The sequence below is a fragment of the Pogoniulus pusillus genome, chromosome 39 (assembly GCF_015220805.1).
Source record: "Pogoniulus pusillus isolate bPogPus1 chromosome 39, bPogPus1.pri, whole genome shotgun sequence".
NCBI classification, from domain to species: Eukaryota; Metazoa; Chordata; class Aves; order Piciformes; family Lybiidae; genus Pogoniulus; species Pogoniulus pusillus.
Genome location: NC_087302.1, coordinates 3,786,423 through 3,805,342, shown reverse-complemented (window position 1 = coordinate 3,805,342; position 18,920 = coordinate 3,786,423). Strand labels below are relative to the sequence as shown.

Here is an 18,920-nt window from a genome sequence, read left to right as displayed (position 1 = left end):
GGTGGTGAGACCCTGGCACAGGTTCAGGGTGGTGAGACCCTGGCACAGGTTGCCCAGGGAGGCTGTGGAGCACAGAAGCACCCAATGTGATCTTTGATCGCAACCTCCCTGGAGGTGTTCAAGGCCAGGTTGGATGAGTCCTCGAGCAACCTGTTCTAATGGGAGGTGTCCCTACCTATTGCAGAGGATTGGAACTGGCTGAGCTTTGAGGTCCCTTCCAACCTAAACTGTTCCATGAGTCTGCAAAGGTAGGCTGAAAGTCTTGGGGCTGTTCAGCCTGCAGAAGAGAAGGCTCTGGGGAGAATTTAGAGAACTTAGATCAGCATTTCAATACCTGAAGGGGACCTCCAGGAAGGCTGGGGAGGGGCTGTGGTGGTAGGATGAGAGGCAGTGATGTGAAACTCCAGCAGGGGAGATTCAGGTTAGGCATCAGGAAGAAGCTGTGCACAGTGGGGGTGGTAAAACACTGGAACAGGCTGCTCAGCAATGTGATTGCAGCCCCATCCATGGGGGCATTCAAGATTAGACTTCATGTGGCCCTGAGCAGTCTGTTCTAGTTAGAGGTGTCCCTGCAGCCTGCAGGGGGGTTGCACAAGCTGATCCTTGAGGGTCCCTGCCAACTTGATGCAGTCTCTGAGCTTCCAACTAGATCAGGCTGTGCAGAGCTCCATGGAGCTTGGCCTGGATGGCAAACATTATTCCATCTCTCTCTTCTAAAACCCTCAACCTCTTTGTCCCTGCTGCCTGGAGGAGGAGTGGAGGACAAGAAGAGCTTTGAGGTCTCTTCCAACCCAATCTGTGACTCTCTTGCAGTTAGAAGATGGCCACTCTGGCAGGCTGGAGAAGACAGAAGACCTGTGGCTGAAGGTGCGGAAGGATCACGCTCCTCGCTTGGCCAGGCTCTCCCTGGAGAGCAGGTCCCTGCAGGATGTGCTGTTACATGGTGAGCATTGTGCTGGATGCTCCACACATTGTCTTCTGCTCCCTCCTGAAGCAGTCAGTGGGTGGAAAGGAGTAGGAAGGTTGTTTTGCTTTTCACTCAGCTGCTTCGCTGAGCCTCCATCTGCTGCATACTGAGTGCCTTAAATTGTGCAGCTCCTGGCCTGTGAGGAGCTCTGGGCTGCCAGAGTGCAGAGGGAGAGAGAACACATTTGAGTGAGGTTTAACCAGCCCCAGTGCCAGGTTCTGCTCTTTGGCCACAACAGCCCCAAGGAGCATTATAGGCTGGGGCCAGAGTGGCTGAGAGCAGCCAGGCAGAGAGGGAGCTGGGGGTGCTGGCAGAGAGGAGCTGCAGAGGAGGCAGCAGTGCCCAGGTGGGCAGCAGAGCCAATGGCATCCTGGGCTGGCTCAGGAGCAGTGTGGGCAGCAGGACAAGGGAGGTTCTTGTGCCCCTGTGCTCAGCACTGCTCAGGTCACCCCTGGAGTGCTGTGTCCAGTTCTGGGCTCCTCCATTGCAGAGAGCTGTTGAGGTGCTGGAAGGTGTTTGGAGAAGGGCAGCAAGGCTGGGGAGGGGCCTGGAGCACAGCCCTGTGAGGAGAGGCTGAGGGAGCTGGGGGGGTGCAGCCTGCAGCAGAGGAGGCTCAGGGCAGAGCTCATTGCTGCCTGCAGGGAGGCTGTAGCCAGGTGGGGTTGGGCTCTGCTGCCAGGCAAGCGGGGACAGAAGAAGGGGACAGAGCCTGAAGCTGTGCCAGGGCAGGTCTAGGCAGGATGTGAGGAGGAAGTTCCTGGCAGAGAGAGTGATTGGCATTGGAATGGGCTGCCCAGGGAGGTGGTGGAGTGGCTGTGGCTGGAGGTGTTGCAGCCAAGCCTGGCTGGGGCACTTAGTGCCATGGTGTGGTTGGTTGGGCAGGGCTGGGTGCTAGGTTGGGCTGGCTGAGCTTGGAGCTCTCTGCCAACCTGCTGGGTTCTGTGAATGTCTAAGTGGCTGCTGTCTTCCAGGCAAGCCAAAGCTGGGCCGAGAGCTGGGCAGGGGACAGTATGGTGTGGTCTACCTGTGTGACAGCTGGGGAGGACACTTCCCATGTGCCCTCAAATCAGTTGTTCCTCCTGATGAGAAGCACTGGAATGACCTTGCACTTGAGTTTCACTATATGAGGTGTGTATCCTATGTGCTGTTCTTCTTCTGTATGGTTCTCCTTCCCCTCACTGCAGCAAACAAATGCTGTTTGAGTCAGGATCCTGTAACATTCAGTGCTTCTGTGCTCCACAACCTCCCTGTAAGTGTTCAAGGCCAGGCTGGATGAGGCTTTGAGCAACCTGTTCTAGTGGGAGGTCTCCCTGCCTATAGCATGGAACTGGCTGAGCTTTGAGCTCCCTTCCAACCTAAACCATTCTATGACCCTTCCAACCCAAACCTTTCTGTCATTCAGATTCTCTAGTGTCTGCTGTTTGGCAGAGCAAGTTGGAATGAATAAGATCTGCTGGCAAACAGTTCTTCTCCACTGAGTTTTGCTGTTGGGAAGGGGAATCTTTCTCTTCCTTGACTTCACAAAAGCAGCTTTTGGGTCTAGGCTGCGGAAAGCTAAGCTTTGGTCTCAGTGAAGAGCTGCAGGAGAGACAGCACCTGAGAACCCCTGGTTTATTTCAGCTGTCATCTTTAAATTGGCTTCCTTGAGTTTAGCTCTGCTGAACCCACACAGCTGAAGTGTGCTGTGAAGTCTTCCTGCCCTAGGTTTGCCTCCCTGTTGTACTCAAGCTGCAGCTGTTGAGTTTCTCCTTCACCAGCTGAAGCTTGGCTTGGTGTGGAGGGAAGGATTAAAAACTGAGTTGCCTCTCTGTGCTGAACTTCCTCTAGGTCTCTGCAGAGCCACGAGAGGCTTGTGCACCTCCATGGGTCTGTGATAGATTATGGCTATGGAGGAGGCTCCAGCATTGCTGTCCTGCTGATCATGGAGCGCTTGCACAGAGACCTCTACACAGGACTGAAGGTAAACACCAATCTGTGTGCTTGTGTATGCCTTCAGCCTGGAGAGGAGGCTGAGGGGAGAGCTCTTTGTTCTCTAAGTCCCTGAAAGGAGGTTGCAGCCAGGTGAGGGTTGGTCTCTTCTCCCTGGTATCAGGTGATAGAACTGAGGATATGGCCTCAAGTTGCGCCAGGGGAGGTTTAGGTTGGAAGTCAGAAACAATTTCTTTGCTGCAAGGGTGGTCAGGGATTGGCACAGGCTGCCCAAGGAGGTGGTGGAGTCACCATCCATGGAAGTATTCAAAACACATGTGGCCATGGCACTTGGGGACGTGGTTTAGTGGCCAGGGTGGTGTTGGACCTGATCTTGGAATTCTTTTCCTACCCAAATGATTCTATAGAGTTTTATGTCTATACATCAAAAATAAGGGTAGGAGAGCCCTGCAGAGGGACCTGGCCAGGCTGCATGGGTGGGTATAGGCCAGTGGGATGAGTCTGAACAAGGCCAAGTGCAGGGTTCTGCACTTTGGCCACAACAACCCCAAGCAGCACTACAGGCTGGGGCCAGAGTGGCTGAGAGCAGCCAGGCAGAGAGGGACCTGGGGGTGGTGGGAGAGAGGAGCTGCAGAGGAGGCAGCAGTGCCCAGGTGGGCAGCAGAGCCAATGGCATCCTGGGCTGGCTCAGGAGCAGTGTGGGCAGCAGGACAAGGGAGGTTCTTGTGCCCCTGTGCTCAGCACTGCTCAGGACACCCCTGGAGTGCTGTGTCCAGTTCTGGGCTCCTCCATTGCAGAGAGATGTTGAGGTGCTGGAAGGTGTTTGGAGAAGGGCAGCAAGGCTGGGGAGGGGCCTGGAGCACAGCCCTGTGAGGAGAGGCTGAGGGAGCTGGGGGGGTGCAGCCTGCAGCAGAGGAGGCTCAGGGCAGAGCTCATTGCTGCCTGCAGCTGCCTGCAGGGAGGCTGTAGCCAGGTGGGGTTGGGCTCTGCTGCCAGGCAGCCAGGGACAGAAGAAGGGGACAGAGGCTGAAGCTGTGCCAGGACAGGTCTAGGCTGGATGTTGTTAGGAAGTTGTTGTCAGAGAGAGTGATTGGCACTGGAATGGGCTGCCCAGGGAGGTGGTGGAGTGGCTGTGGCTGGAGGTGTTGCAGCCAATCCTGGCTGGGGCACTCAGTGCCATGGTGTGGTTGGTTGGGCAGGGCTGGGTGCTAGGTTGGGCTGGCTGAGCTTGGAGCTCTCTTCCAACCTGCTTGATTCTCTGCTTCTAATGATCTGTAAAACACAGCTGGAACTGCTCAGTGTTGTCAGTGCTTTTGGTAAAGAAAGAGAAACAAGAAGTGACTTCCCCTTGAGGAGCCCAACCTGTGTGTGTGCTCCTTCTGCAGGCTGGGCTGGAACTGAAGACTCGGCTGCAGATTGCCCTGGATGTGGTGGAAGGGATCCGTTACCTGCACAGCCAGGGGCTTGTGCACAGGGACATCAAACTTAAAAATGTTTTGGTAAGGACAACTTCTTGTACCTGTTTTTTATCCCTGACAAGGCTCTTTTAGTGGGAAAGGGAAGCATAATATAATAGAGGCCTTCCAGTACATGAAGGGTGCCTGCAGGAGAGCTGGGGAGGGGCTTTTGATAAGGGCTTCTGGTGCCAGAACAAGTTATTATTTCCTTTATGCTGTGTGAGGCCTGGGGAGTGCCTGCAGTGAACAAGATCCTGAATAAATGAGCCAAAGGCTAGGGGGAAGCAGCAGAAGTGAGTGGGAAAGGGGAGAACAAGAAGACAACAGCCTCAGAGCTGCACTCTTCCATATAATTCCAGTAGAGCCCTGAATTGCTGCAGGCAACCAGAGGAACAAGGCAAAGAGGAGGAGGAGGCTCTGGGAAGACCTTAGAGCAGCCTTCCAGTACCCGAAGGGGCTACAGGAGAGCTGGGAAGGGACTTTCAACAAGGGCTTAGGAGTCATAGGATGAGAGGGAATGGACTGAAGCTGGAAGAGAGGAGATTGAGACTGCAGATGAGGAAGAAATTCTTTAGGGTGAAGGCAGGGAGAGACTGGAGCAGGTTGCCCAGGGAGGCTGTGGACATCCTTTCCCTGGAGATGGTTAAGGCCAGGTTGGATGAGGCCTTGAGCAGCCTGGGCTGGGGGGAGGTGTCCCTGCCCATGGCATGGGGTTGGCACTGGAGGATCTTGAAGGTCCCTTCCAGCCCAATCCTTTCTGTCATTGAAGTGAGGCAGTAGCTTTCTTCACGCAGGATCTGTTAACCTGTCCTGGGTTTAGCCACAACCAACATGGCAGAGAGGTTTCCCTAACACTTTTTTGGGCAGAAAGCCTTGGGGAAGGGAAACAGCAGAGTGACTTCTCTTGAAGGCAGAGTGCTTGGACTACAAGTAGGATTTCTAGTTCCTGGTTCTACTAAATCCCAGCCACACCCTCCCTGTAGAAGACAAGTAGAGGCTTGTCTTGTGGCTGAGCTTAACTGGGTGAGTGGCCCAAGAGCAGCCAAGTAATCCTTGGAGCTCAAGAACAACTGCTCAACTCTTCAGATGGAAACCTAGCTCAAGATCTTCAACACAGGAAGGACATAGACCTGATGGAACAGGTCCAGGGAGAGCCATGAAGTTGATCAGGGAGCTGAAGCATCTCTGCTGCAAGGACAGGCTGAGAGAGCTGGGAGTGTTCAGCCTGGAGGGAGACCTTAGAGCTGCCTTCCAGTAGAGGGCTACAAGAAGGCTGCAGAGGGACTGTTTGCCAAGGCCTGCAGGGACAGGACCAGGGCAATGGTTTGAACTGAGAGCAGAGCAGATTTAGATTGGATGTGAGGAACAAGTTCTGCACCATGAGGGTGCTGGAACACTGCAACAGGTTGCCCAGAGAGGTGGTTGAGGCTCCATCCCTGGAGAGATAGCCAAGATCAGGCTGAAGAATGCTCTGAGCAAGCTGCTCAAGTGGAGGATCTCCCTGCTGAGTGCAGGAGCTTGGACTGGCTGAGCTTTGGAGGTCCCTTCCAACCCAATGATTCTCTATTAACAAGCAATGCTGAGGAATGTGGTTGTCAGCTGCCTGTGTGAACTCTCCTACAGCTTGACAAGAAGAATCGAGCCAAAATCACTGACTTGGGGTTCTGCAAACCAGAAGCTATGATGTCTGGCAGCATTGTAGGCACACCCATTCACATGGCTCCTGAGCTCTTCACAGGTATGCTCCTGGCTTCAATCCACTGCTTCCTTCCCCTGCCTTCAATTCTGAAAGCTACTTTGAATTCAGATCTCCACTTTGGATTATGAGGTGGGGGGGGAAAGAAATGAAATAGAAACCAAACCCCAGGAGATTCCTTGCTTACAAGGGATGCTGTTTAGCTTTAACTCTGGTTTAACTCTCTGCTTACTTGAAAGAGAACTCTGGAATTTAAGTTCTGAGAAGCTTTCCCTTTCCAGCTGCAAGACTATCAGCCATTAATTATTAGGAAAGCTGGAATTAGTTATTAAGAAGCTGGAAATATTTGGCTTTGATAGCTAACTGCATCAGAAATGATCTCCTGTAAGGACTTTCCATGCTGTTCTGTGTGGAGTGTGTTCAAACTGACACCTGGCACCCTCTCTAAGCTCGTTTTTTTCCTTCCTGAGGTTTGTGCCATGCTTATTGGGATCCTTTTGGTCTGTCTGGGATGCTGTTGCTGCTCGAGGTGACAATCAAAGAAAAGCAAACCCCCTTTGTGTTTCATTTAGCCAACGTTCAGGTGCTTCTTACCAGGAGTAAAATACTCCTGACTGGAGGTTAGATCTTGACCTCAGAGCTGGGCACTGATGCACTCTGTGCTCAGTCTCTTAGTGAGGGGTTGGACTTGCTGTAAGTGGTTAAATTGCTGGGTTGAGAGGCTGGAGTTGGCTCTGCCAAACTCCTGGGCTAGCAGCAGAGCCTGGAAGAGCTGACATTTGGGGTCTGAAATGCACCTGGGCAGCTCAGCCTGCAGTGGACATTGAACATCTCAGCTTCCACTGCTGGTACAGGCTGGGGTCTGAAATGCACCTGAGCAGCTCTGCCTGCAGTGGGCCATGAACATCTCAGCTTCCACTGCTGGTACAGGTTAGGGTCTGAAATACACCTGAGCAGCTGTGCCTGCAGTGCACATTGAACATCTCAGCTTCCACTGCTGGTGCAGGTTAGGGTCTGAAATACACCTGAGCAGCTCTGCCTGCAGTGGACATTGAACATCTCAGCTTCCACTGCTGGTACAGGTTGGGGTCTGAAATACACCTGAGCAGCTGTGCCTGCTGTGGGCCATGATCATCTCAGCTTCCACTGCTGGTACAGGTTGGGGTCTGAAATGCACCTGAACAGCTCTGCCTGCAGTGGGCATTGAACCTCAGCTTCCACTGCTGGTGCAGGTTGGGGTCTGAAATACACCTGAGCAGCTGTGCCTGCAGTGCACATTGAACATCTCAGCTTCCACTGCTGGTGCAGGCTGGGGTCTGAAATACACCTGGGCAGCTCTGCCTGCAGTGGACATTGAACATCTCAGCTTCCACTGCTGGTGCAGGTGGAGGTCTGAGAACTGGAAGCTCTTCACTTTCACCCCTCCACCTTTTGGCTCCACTCCTGCCTGGCTTCCCACAAGTCTTGCCTGCTGGCAGTGAAGTTGTGCTTTGAATTCAAGGAACTGGAAGCCAGATTTTAGTTCTCAGGCTGCTGAGGTTTGCAGGGGTGAGGAGAAGGTTTGCCCTGCTGATCTGCTGTGTGTTTTATCACAGGGAAGTACGATAACTCAGTGGATGTTTATGCATTTGGCATTCTCTTCTGGTACATCTGTTCAGGCCATGTGAAGTTACCAGAGGCTTTTGAGAGATGTGCAAGCAAAGATCACCTTTGGAACAACGTCAGGAGAGGTATAAATGGTTTTTTTGAACCCTTGATTGATATTTGCTGCTTGAGGGAGATGAAGAAATCTCTCTCTTTAAGGCCTTGAGCAGCTGAGCCTAGTTGAGAGCTTGGAGTAGATGATGTCTGAGGTCCCTTCCAACCTGAGCCATTCTGGGGTTCTAAGATTTCCATCCTCCTGGAAATGAAAGGTAAAACCACCACTTGTCTTCCTTCATTGGCAGCCTAAAGAGCAACACTTAGCTGGTTTAAACCTGGGACTGATTCTCCTGGAAAGCCTAAAATCAGCAGGGGTGAAAAAAGGCTTTCACTTAACCACCTTTTTGCCCTAGCATCACAGGGACTCTACTGACACATGGCTTAAAGCATCCCAAGCAGCACAATGCTTCTGATACAAATCAGACCCCAAAAGCAGCCAGGAATGATCCTCTAAAGAATGTTTTTAATCCCTTAAGATCACCACAGCCTCCAGGAGTCCCCACAATCAAGCACTCCATGTGCAGCAAGCACGCTGGGGAAGCTCTGCTTGAGTCAAGCAGTTGGTGCTGATTGCTTCACCAAAGTGGAACTCTGCTTTTATGCCCATGAAGGTTTAGTGTAGGAGGAGATTTTGTGATGCTTTGAGGGCTTGTGCTGTGTCATGGTTATCAGGATGCTTCTTACTGCTTTGTGGCCTTAGATCCTGCCCATATGATCTCTCCCTTTCTCATGTGAAAAAGATTAGCTCATCTGAGGTCCAAAGGCTGCACTTGCTGCTTTGTTCTTGGGTTGAGTTTGCTCCCAAAAGCACTGGCAGCAGCAGGTGGGGTGGGGGGGACTTGTTTTCTTTTAGGGGAGGGGTCTTCATGTTGCTCCCAGCTAGTTGTAAAGGGGAGGCTGCAGGGAAATGAAAGGTTTTAACCATCCTCTGCTGAGCAGCATCAGCAAGGATGGCTCAGTAAATGGTTCTGTGACTCCTCTGGGAGATGTAGAACGGTTTGGGTTGGAAGGGACCTCAAAGCTCAGCCAGTTCCAACCTCCCTGCCATAGGCAGGGACACCTCCCACTGGAACAGGTCTCATCTAGCCTGGCCTTTAACACTTACAGGGAGGTTGTGGTCTTTGGTCACATTCTATGCTTCTGTGCTCCACAACCTCCCTGGGCAACCTGTGCCAGGGTCTCACCACCCTCAACCTCTGCCAGTCTCTCACCTCCCTCACTGCAAACAACTTCTTCCTAACATCCACTTTCAATCTCTCCTCTGCCACTTCAAACCCATTCCTCCTCCTCCTCCTCTCATTCCCAGACCTTGTCATTAGTCCCTCCCCAGCCCTCTTGTAACCCCCTTCAGATCCTGCAAGGCCACTCCAAGGTCTCCTCCAAGCCTTCTCTTCTCCAGCCTGCACAGCCCCAACTCTCTCAGCCTGTGCTCACAGCAGAGCTGCTGCAGCCCTCTCAGCATCTTGGTGGCCTCCTCTGGGCTGGCTCCAACACTTCCATGTCCTGCTTGTGCTGGGGGCTCCAGAACTGCCCCCAGGACTGCAGGTGGGGTGTGAGGAAAGCAGAGCCAAGGGGCAGAATCCCCTCCCTTGCCCTGTGCCCACACTGCTCTTGCTGCAGCCCAGCCCAGGGTTGTGTCTGGGCTGCACTCCCACTGCAAGCTGAGGTTGAGCTTTTCAGCAGCAGTGCTCCAATCTCAGCCTTTAGCAAGCCTGACAGACCCCAGGCAGTCCACTTAAGCCACTTCAGGCTGCACCGAAGCAGGGAGCATCAAGTGCGGCTGCTCTCGGGCGGTAACCAGGTCGCTCTCCGTTTGGCAGGGGTGCGCCCGGAGCGTCTCCCGGTGTTTGATGAGGAATGCTGGCAGCTAATGGAAGCTTGCTGGGATGGAGACTCCTCCCAGCGCCCTCTCTTGGGGATTGTTCAACCTATGCTGCAGGGGATCATGGACAGGCTCTGCAAGTCGAGCTCTGAGCACCCAAATAAAGGGCTGGATGACTCGACCTGAAAAAAGGAAGCACAAGAAGAATTTTTTCTTTCCTCTCTTTTTTTAACCGTGGGAGAATTCTGAACCCCTAACTTCTGCTGATGGCTTTCTTCAGATGTAAGCTCCTTGTGGCTAACAAGAGTGGGGACAGGTAACAGCAAGCAGAAGATTGCTCATAGAGGTGAGACCTTGTGTGTGTGTGTGTGTGGGGAGATGCTCCATATCTTCGAGCACCAAGCCAGAGTGAAATCTTCCCCTGGACACCCCCTGGATGCTGGTTACCTCGCTGCAGCTTTTGTTATGGAGTGGTGCAGATGAGATAGAAACTCCACAGCCTTGAACTAAAGGAGGGGGAGAGTTTACCAGTCGTGTACCCCACCCCACACACACCACCAATTGAAGCAAAAGCATCTCAAAGTGGCCCAGGTAGTGTCTTGTGTTGCCAGGAATTAATCATGACACTCTTGACTCAGTAAAGTCCAAACACTTCTTGTTAACTGCTGGTCCTGGGTGGCCTTTGGTCCACCCCTGACTATCCCAATCACTTCTAGATTGGCACAGCCTAGTTGGAGGAGAAAGCAGAGGCTAGAAAGTGTTGAGGAGCTAAAAGCATCTTTCTTAGCTCCTTGCAGCACTCCAGATGTTTACATTGACAGGAGCAAAGCTTCCATGTTTTACCTGAGGGGGATTTCACTGCAGTGCAAACCCCCCCTCAAAGTTCATAAGCTATTTCCTTTCTTAGGTACCTTTCACCTCTTGACTTCTCTAAACAAGCTCTTAGTGGGTTTTTTCCCTTGGTACTTTTGCTTCCTGATAGTCATTGGAATGGCCAAAGGAAAGTGCCCTTTGTTTGACAGCCTTCTGGTGTAAAAAGGAACACTGCTCAGAGGTTACACATTGGAGTAGCAAAGTCATTGCAACTAATGGCTGGCTGTGGGGAATTCATTTTAATTCAGGGTTTGGGGGGGGGTTGTTTTTTTGGGGGGGGGTTGAGTTAGTTAGCAAAGCAATGAGTGTTTTAAATTGTGCTAATTGAGACAGGCAGGTTTGGAGGGGTCTTTTAAACCAGGTTGCTTGTTGGCTTGTTTTAAAGTCATAGTTTTGGGGAGAGAGAGGATTCTGGAGGGGAAAAGAGGTCAGGCCTCCTTCTTCAGTAGCTGTGTGGTGTGGCTGGGGCCCTTCCTCTGATCACTGCACTCTGGGAGCTCTGCCTTTGGCTGTACTGAAAAGATAAGCATAGAGAGGGGTGGGGAGGGAGAAAAGTCCTGGGCTGATCCTGCTGCTCTTTCCCCAGAGGGCTGCTTCTCCAAGTGCTCCTCTTGCCCCCCTCTCCCCTGCCTTTTTGCCCCTTTTGCCCCCCTCTCCCCTGCCTTTTTGCCCCCCTTGCCCCCCTCTCCCCTGCCTTTTTGCCCCTCTTGCCCCCCTCTCCCCTGCCTTTTTGCCCCCCTTGCCCCCCTCTCCCCTGCCTTTTTGCCCCCCTTGCCCCCCTCTCCCCTGCCTTTTTGCCCCTCTTGCCCCTCTCTCCCCTGCCTTTTTGCCCCTCTTGCCCCCCTCTCCCCTGCCTTTTTGCCCCTCTTGCCCCCCTCTCCCCTGCCTTTTTGCCCCTCTTGCCCCCCTCTCCCCTGCCTTTTTGCCCCTCTTGCCCCCCTCTCCCCTGCCTTTTTGCCCCTCTTGCCCCCCTCTCCCCTGCCTTTTTGCCCCTCTTGCCCCCCTCTCCCCTGCCTTTTTGCCCCTCTTGCCCCCCTCTCCCCTGCCTTTTTGCCCCTCTTGCCCCCCTCTCCCCTGCCTTTTTGCCCCCCTTGCCCCCCTCTCCCCTGCCTTTTTGCCCCCTTGCCCCCCTCTCCCCTGCCTTTTTGCCCCCTTGCCCCCCTCTCCCCTGCCTTTTTGCCCCTCTTGCCCCCCTCTCCCCTGCCTTTTTGCCCCTCTTGCCCCCCTCTCCCCTGCCTTTTTGCCCCTCTTGCCCCCCTCTCCCCTGCCTTTTTGCCCCTCTTGCCCCCCTCTCCCCTGCCTTTTTGCCCCTCTTGCCCCCCTCTCCCCTGCCTTTTTGCCCCTCTTGCCCCCCTCTCCCCTGCCTTTTTGCCCCTCTTGCCCCCCTCTCCCCTGCCTTTTTGCCCCTCTTGCCCCCCTCTCCCCTGCCTTTTTGCCCCTCTTGCCCCCCTCTCCCCTGCCTTTTTGCCCCTCTTGCCCCCCTCTCCCCTGCCTTTTTTGCTCCTTTTGCCCTGCCCTCCCCTGCCTGTTGCATCTCTGGGGCAAGATTGGTCCCTCTGAGCATGCTGACAGGGTGGAGGCTGCAAGTGAAGTTGCCCTACACTTACTCCAGGAGGAAGCACCGAGTTGGTAACTTCTCCCTGGGTTGCACTGTGCCTCCTGGCTGCAGAGGATGGGCACCAAGTGGCTTTGTTTGCCAGGAGAAAGCTTTCCCAGGGAGGCCAGCAGGCTGCATCCAGAGCAGCCTGGGGCACGTGGAATTGGCTGGAATTTCTTGGCTATGGGAGAGCAAAATTCCAATCCCATCCTCTGCCTGTGTGCTAAGCCAAAGGAAAGGGATACACAACCCTGCAGTGGTAGCTTAGTTTGAGCCTTCCTTTCTTTGTGCAATGAACAGAGTTAATGTGCTTTGATAGAAATAGAGGCTGTATTAAAACACAACTTTTTACTTAACCTGCAGGCATTTATCTGGCCTGGGCTGGCTTTAAGAGTGGTTCTCTACAGCCCCCCCACCTCCTCTCCACACCTGCAACAAACAGCTTGGCCCCAGGTGGAATCCTTCAGCCCTTTGCTGCCTTGCTGATGCCATCAGTGCCCACTGACAGTATTAACTCTGCCCTGCCTGATGGTTAGGATCCTCCTTTAATCACTTGGAGAGGTCAGGGCAGGTTGTGGCAGTTTAATAGAGTAGCTTTGTAGAAATAAGGTATGAATGGAACTTCCACCTCTCTATATGCACTTCCAGAACTGCATTCCTTGGGTACCCAACTCCAGACACTTCTCTGCTTCCAGAACTGCTCTCCTTGGGTACCCAACTCCAGACACTTCTCTGCTTCCAGAACTGCATTCCTTGGGTAGCCAACTCCAGACACTTCTCTGCTTCTAGAACTGCTCTCCTTGGGTACCCAACTCCAGACACTTCTCTGCTTCCAGAACTGCTCTCCTTGGGTACCCAACTCCAGACACTTCTCTGCTTCCAGAACTGCTCTCCTTGGGTACCCAACTCCAGACACTTCTCTGCTTCCAGAACTGCATTCCTTGGGTAGCCAACTCCAGACACTTCTCTGCTTCTAGAACTGCTCTCCTTGGGTACCCAACTCCAGACACTTCTCTGCTTCTAGAACTGCTCTCCTTGGGTAGCCAACTCCAGACACTTCTCTGCTTCCAGAACTGCTCTCCTTGGGTAGCCAACTCCAGACACTTCTCTGCTTCCAGAACTGCTCTCCTTGGGTAGCCAACTCCAGACACTTCTCTGCTTCCAGAACTGCTCTCCTTGGGTACCCAACTCCAGACACTTCTCTGCTTCCAGAACTGCTCTCCTTGGGTAGCCAACTCCAGACACTTCTCTGCTTCCAGAACTGCTTTCCTTGGGTACCCAACTCCAGACACTTCTCTGATGCCTTTTTTTTACTGCTCTTTTGTAGCTTTGCTCTCTTGTTTCTATTCAGTTTTGTCTTTCTGCATGTGCAGCTTTCCCCCAGCTCAGTACAGGTCACTTCACTGCATTTAATACTTGTATTTTGTTAGGATCCTGCCTGGCTGAGCTTGTCCTGAGGGATTTCACACACCTTGTTTTGTCTTTCAAATCAGTGTTCTCTCCCCCCACCCTTTAGAGCCAGGAAAACAAAGTGATTAATTAGTGAGTTTAAAAGCTTCCACAGGTGGCAAACTGAAAGTTGGACCAAACTCAAAACACCTGAGCCTGGTGCAGTGAGACACAGCTGAGCAGTTCTCCAAACTCTTCCCTTTCTTTCCCTCATCTGAAGGTGTCTGTTGCAGGATCTTTTGCTGTTACAGTGTAAAAAGGGGGCTTAAAAGCTCTGCATTGTGCAATGTACTCCCCTTAACCAGGCACTGGGCAGGCTTCTGTGCTATGTGGACTCTTTTACCAGTGCTGTGATCCAGCTGAAAGTAAATCCTAGAGGCTGAGGCTGGCTGCAGGGAGGAGTAAACCTCCTTTCTCTCTTCCTGTAAACTTAAAAGTGCAGCTGAGCCTTGAGATGACTTTGGAAAAGCAGCTTTGGTTGCCAGGGTCACTGCTGTGAGGGTTGCATGGTGCTGTGGCTCTGCCAGAAGAGGTGTGTGAGGTCACTGCCAAGTCAAAGTAGAGCCCTAAAGGTGTTGGGAACTCACTCTGCACTTGCCTCCCCAGCCCACTTTTAAGCATTTCCTTCACACTACACTTGTTGGGATGAAGAGGGGGGTGGGAAGATTCACTTGGACCACCTAGGCTGAGGAATGAATGGACTGGAGAGCTCTGGCTGGCAGCTGGAGTCTGCTGGGCACTTACTGGTGGTCTTGAAGCACCTGATACTTTAACTGAGAGGGTTATAACCTACACTAAATGCCCTGGGCCTGAGAAGCAGGAATGATGCTGAGCTGGGAGAGGGCAGTTGGGCTCTCCCCCATGCCTTGCCGCAGCCTTCGGGGCTGGAGCAGCCCTTCCCCTCCCCTCTATTTCAGCTAAAACAAAGCTACAGCCGTAACCCTTTGATGTTTCCCTAAAGCAGAACTGCCCTTTTCCAGGAGCCAGCAGCCTTTTACCTGCTTCGCACTCCCTCGGGGCTTAAAACTAGACCAGCACTAAAACTCTTTGCAGCGGCTTGGCCGGGGAGGGGGGGAAGGAAGGAGCGAGCCCAGGTGCAGGTTGTGCTCCAGCCTCGCAGGAAAACCCGAACGAGCTTCCCCAGCGCCTAGAGCGAGTGCAATAAGCAGCAGGACCGAGCTCAGCTGTTGGCTTTTATTTGGGGTTGTTACTGTCCTTGGGTGTGTATCGGAGCCGCGCGGTACTAACGCCCCCTGCCCGCACTCCCCGGTGGTGTAAGAGAGGCGGCTGCGAGTTCAGCCTTCGCCTGCCGGGCGCTGCACAATAAAGCTGCTCTGAACGGCCTCTTCCCGCTGCTCTCGGTGCTTTTGTTCCGACGGTTCTTACGCGCCTGCGGAGCGGCTGCGGAGCGCAGGCAGGGAGGGTGCGGAACCAGGCAGGGAGGGTGCGGAGAGGCTGCGGAGCGCAGGCAGGGAGGGTGCGGATCCAGGCAGAGAGGCTGCGGAACCTGGGCAGAGAGAGAGGCTGCAGAACCCAGGCAGCGAGGCTGCGGAGCCAGGCAGGGAGGCTGCGGAGCGCAGGCAGAGAAGCTGCGGAGCGCAGGCAGGGAGGCTGCGGAGCCAGGCAGGGAGGCTGCGGAACGCAGGCAGGGAGGCTGCGGAGCCAGGCAGGGAGGCTGCGGAGCGCAGGCAGGGAGGCTGCGGAGCCAGGCAGGGAGGCTGCGGAGCGCAGGCAGAGAGGTTGCGGAGCGCAGGCAGGGAGGCTGCGGAGCCAGGCAGAGAGGCTGCGGAGCCAGGCAGGGAGGCTGCGGAACGCAGGCAGAGAGGCTGCGGAGCCAGGCAGGGAGGCTGCGGAGCGCAGGCAGGGAGGCTGCGGAGCGAGGCAGAGAGGCTGCGGAGCGCAGGCAGGGAGGCTGCGGAGCGCAGGCAGAGAGGCTGCGGAGCGCAGGCAGGGAGGCTGCGGAGCGAGGCAGAGAGGCTGCGGAGCGCAGGCAGGGAGGCTGCGGAGCGCAGGCAGGGAGGCTGCGGAGCCAGGCAGGGAGGCTGCGGAGCGCAGGCAGAGAGGCTGCGGAGCCCGGGCCGGAACCTTTCGCTTCCCGGAACCTTTGCCGAGCAGCCTCGGGGCCCGCCCGGACTCATCCCGCACGCAGGCTCTTGGCTGTCCACTGCGCTGCCTGATCCCCGCCGCGCCGCCGCCTGCGCCGCCGCCCCGGCAGGGGACGGTGCTGGCTTTGGAGGCTGCGGGTCGGGATCAAAAGAGCTGTGAGGGGCCGGGGAGCCGCGGGGCGAGGCAAGCGGCGGAGCGCCGATCCGTCAGGCGAACGGGCGGGCAGCGCAGCGCGGCGCAGCGCAGGGCAGGCCCGCGGCGGGGTCCTGCGGCGGCGGGGCCGGAGGCGGCGAGCGGCAGCAGCGATGAACCTGGAGCTGCTCGGTGCGTGCGGGCCGGGGGCAGGGGAGGCGGCGGGGCCGGGCCGGGAGCAGGGGAGGCGGCGGGGCCGGGCCGGGAGCAGGGGAGGCGGCGGGGCCGGGCCGGGGGCAGGGTCGGGGGCAGGGTCGGCGGCGGGCCCGGGCCGGGGGCTGGGGAGGCGGCGGGGCCGGGCCGGGGGCAGGGGAGGCGGCGGGGCCGGGCCGGGAGCAGGGGAGGCGGCGGGGCCGGGCCGGGCCGGGGGCAGGGGAGGCGGCGGGGCCGGGCCGGGGGCAGGGTCGGGGGCAGGGTCGGCGGCGGGCCCGGGCCGGGGGCTGGGGAGGCGGCGGGGCCGGGCCGGGGCTGGGGAGGCGGCGGGGCCGGGCCGGGCCGGGGGCAGGGGGAGGCGGCGGGGCCGGGCCGGGGGCAGGGGGCCGGGCCGGGGGCTGGGTGTCGGCGGGTCCGGAGCCGCCGGCGGGCAGCTGCGCGGCGCAGCGGGGCTGGAGCGGGCCGCGGCGGTGGCGCCTGGCTCCAGCGGTGTCTTTGCCTTCCGTTGCAGAGTCCTTCGGCCAGAACTACCCCGAGGTAACGCTTCCCCCGCCCCCCGCCTCGCTGCCCCCGGCCCCGCCGCCTGCTGCCAGCGGCTGGGCGGCCAGGCGAGCGCCCCCTTCCCTCCTCCGCTGCCCCTCTCCCCGCAGGAGGCCGATGGGACGCTGGACTGCATCAGCATGGCCCTGACCTGCACCTTCAACCGCTGGGGCACGCTGCTGGCCGTGGGCTGCAACGATGGGCGCATCGTCATCTGGGACTTCCTCACCAGGGGCATCGCCAAGATCATCAGCGCTCACATCCACCCTGTCTGCTCGCTCTGGTGAGCAGCGGCCTCGGCCCCCTGCCAGCGGCTGAACCCAGGGGCTGGGTGGAGTTAAGCTCCCAGCCCGAGTGCTGGCTGTGAAAGTGAGACTAGAATAGAACAGAATTTCATAGGATAGAATCAAGCAGGTTGGCAGAGAGCTCCAAGCTCAGCCAGCCCAACCTAGCACCCAGCCCTGGCCAACCAACCACACCATGGCACTAAGTGCCCTAGCCAGGCTTGGCTGCAACACCTCCAGGGAGAGTGACTGATATTTATGTCTTCAATTATGGACAGATTCACTCTCTGCTGGGTCAAGAACTGGATGGATGGCAGAGCCCAGAGAGTGGTGGTGAATGGTGCCACATCCAGCTGGCAGCTGGCACCAGTGATGTGCCCCAAGGTTCAGTGCTGGGCACAGTCCTGTTCAATGTCTTTATTGATGATGTGGAGCAGGGGATTGAGTCCAGCATCAGGAAGTTTGCAGATGGCACCAAGCTAGGAGCAGCTGTGGAGCTGTTGGAGGGTAGCAGAGCCCTGCAGAGGGACCTGGCCAGGCTGGATGGGTGGGCAGAGGCCAAGGGGAGGAGATTGAACAAGGCCAAGTGCAGGGTTCTACACTTTGGCCACAACAACCCCAAGCAGCACTACAGGCTGGGGACAGTGTGGCTGAGAGCAGGCAGGCAGAGTGGGCCCTGGGGGTGCTGGGAGAGAGGAGCTGCAGAGGAGGCAGCAGTGCCCAGGTGGGCAGCAGAGCCAATGGCATCCTGGGCTGGCTCAGGAGCAGTGTGGGCAGCAGGACAAGGGAGGTTCTTGTGCCCCTGTGCTCAGCACTGCTCAGGCCACCCCTGCAGTGCTGTGTCCAGGTCTGGGCTCCTCCATTGCAGAGAGCTGCTGAGGTGCTGGAAGGTGTTTGGAGAAGGGCAGCAAGGCTGGGGAGGGGCCTGGAGCACAGCCCTGTGAGGAGAGGCTGAGGGAGCTGGGGGGGTGCAGCCTGCAGCAGAGGAGGCTCAGGGCAGAGCTCATTGCAGCCTGAAGCTGTGCCAGGGCAGGTCTAGGCTGGATGTTGTTAGGAAGTTGTTGTCAGAGAGAGTGATTGGCACTGGAATGGGCTGCCCAGGGAGGTGGTGGAGTGGCTGTGGCTGGAGGTGTTGCAGCCAAGCCTGGCTGGGGCACTTAGTGCCATGGTGTGGTTGGTTGGACAGGGCTGGGTGCTAGGTTGGGCTGGCTGAGCTTGGAGCTCTCTTCCAACCTGCTGGATTCTGTGATTCTATTCAAGCTGTGAGGGGTGTTTTGTGCCTTTGAAGAGTAGCTTTGACTCATGCTGCCTCTCTCTGCTGCAGCTGGAGTCGAGATGGCCACAAGCTGGTGAGTGCTTCGACTGACAACATCGTGTCCCAGTGGGATGTCCTCTCTGGAGACTGTGACCAGAGGTTTCGGTTTCCATCACCTATCCTGAAAGTTCAGTACCACCCTCGAGACCAGTAAGTGCTGGGGAGGAAGGATTACATCCTGAGTTCATTATAGCTGTCATCAGACTGGCAGCTGGCACTGTGGTGTGCCCCAGGGATCAGTGCTGGGCACAGTCCTGTTCAGTATCTTTACTGATGATCTGGAGCAGGGGATTGAGTCCAGCATCAGTGAGTTTGCAGATGACACCAAGCTAGGAGCAGCTGTGGAGCCGTTGGAGGGTAGCAGAGCCCTGCAGAGGGACCTGGCCAGGCTACATGGGTGGGCAGAGGCCAAGGGGATGAGATTGAAGAAGCCAAGTGCAGGGTTTTGCACTTTGGCCACAACAACCCCAAGCAGCACTACAGGCTGGGGACAGAGTGATTGAGAGCAGCCAGGCAGAGAGGGAGCTGGGGGTGGTGGGAGAGAGGAGCTGCAGAGGAGGCAGCAGTGCCCAGGTGGGCAGCAGAGCCAATGGCATCCTGGGCTGGCTCAGGAGCAGTGTGGGCAGCAGGACAAGGGAGGTTCTTCTGGCCCTGTGCTCAGCACTGCTCAGGCCACCCCTGGAGTGCTGTGTCCAGTTCTGGGCTCCTGAATTGAAGAGAGCTGTTGAGGTGCTGGAAGGTGTTTGGAGAAGGGCAGCAAGGCTGGGGAGGGGCCTGGAGCAGAGCCCTGTGAGGAGAGGCTGAGGGAGCTGGGGGTGTGCAGCCTGCAGCAGAGGAGG

At 56.3% G+C, this 18,920-nt stretch overlaps 2 protein-coding genes and 1 long non-coding RNA gene across 9 annotated transcripts in view; all 3 read left to right on the top strand.

Moving 5' to 3' along the window:
* Positions 1-9,763, top strand: part of DSTYK (dual serine/threonine and tyrosine protein kinase) — a 38,660-nt gene extending 28,897 nt beyond the window's left edge. Inside the window, exons 7-13 of the mRNA XM_064173474.1 lie at positions 814-943; positions 1,939-2,095; positions 2,795-2,927; positions 4,282-4,395; positions 5,977-6,091; positions 7,645-7,779; positions 9,571-9,763. Coding sequence (XP_064029544.1) covers positions 814-943; positions 1,939-2,095; positions 2,795-2,927; positions 4,282-4,395; positions 5,977-6,091; positions 7,645-7,779; positions 9,571-9,758 — 972 coding nt within the window. The 3' untranslated portion in view covers positions 9,759-9,763. The remainder of the gene's footprint in view (positions 1-813; positions 944-1,938; positions 2,096-2,794; positions 2,928-4,281; positions 4,396-5,976; positions 6,092-7,644; positions 7,780-9,570) is intronic.
* Positions 9,764-9,878: 115 nt separating this feature from the next.
* Positions 9,879-14,839, top strand: LOC135191293 (uncharacterized). The gene is made up of 2 exons (XR_010308790.1): positions 9,879-9,918; positions 12,738-14,839. It is a non-coding gene; the product is annotated as an uncharacterized LOC135191293 (long non-coding RNA).
* A 998-nt stretch (positions 14,840-15,837) lies between these two features.
* The window catches only part of RBBP5 (RB binding protein 5, histone lysine methyltransferase complex subunit), a 79,785-nt gene continuing 76,702 nt past the window's right edge, over positions 15,838-18,920 (top strand). For all 7 annotated transcript variants that reach the window (XM_064173473.1, XM_064173472.1, XM_064173469.1 and 4 more), the window contains exons 1-4: positions 15,838-15,921; positions 16,454-16,479; positions 16,593-16,765; positions 18,091-18,231. In XM_064173473.1, the coding sequence (XP_064029543.1) occupies positions 15,903-15,921; positions 16,454-16,479; positions 16,593-16,765; positions 18,091-18,231 (359 nt within the window). In that variant the 5' untranslated portion in view covers positions 15,838-15,902. The remainder of the gene's footprint in view (positions 15,922-16,453; positions 16,480-16,592; positions 16,766-18,090; positions 18,232-18,920) is intronic.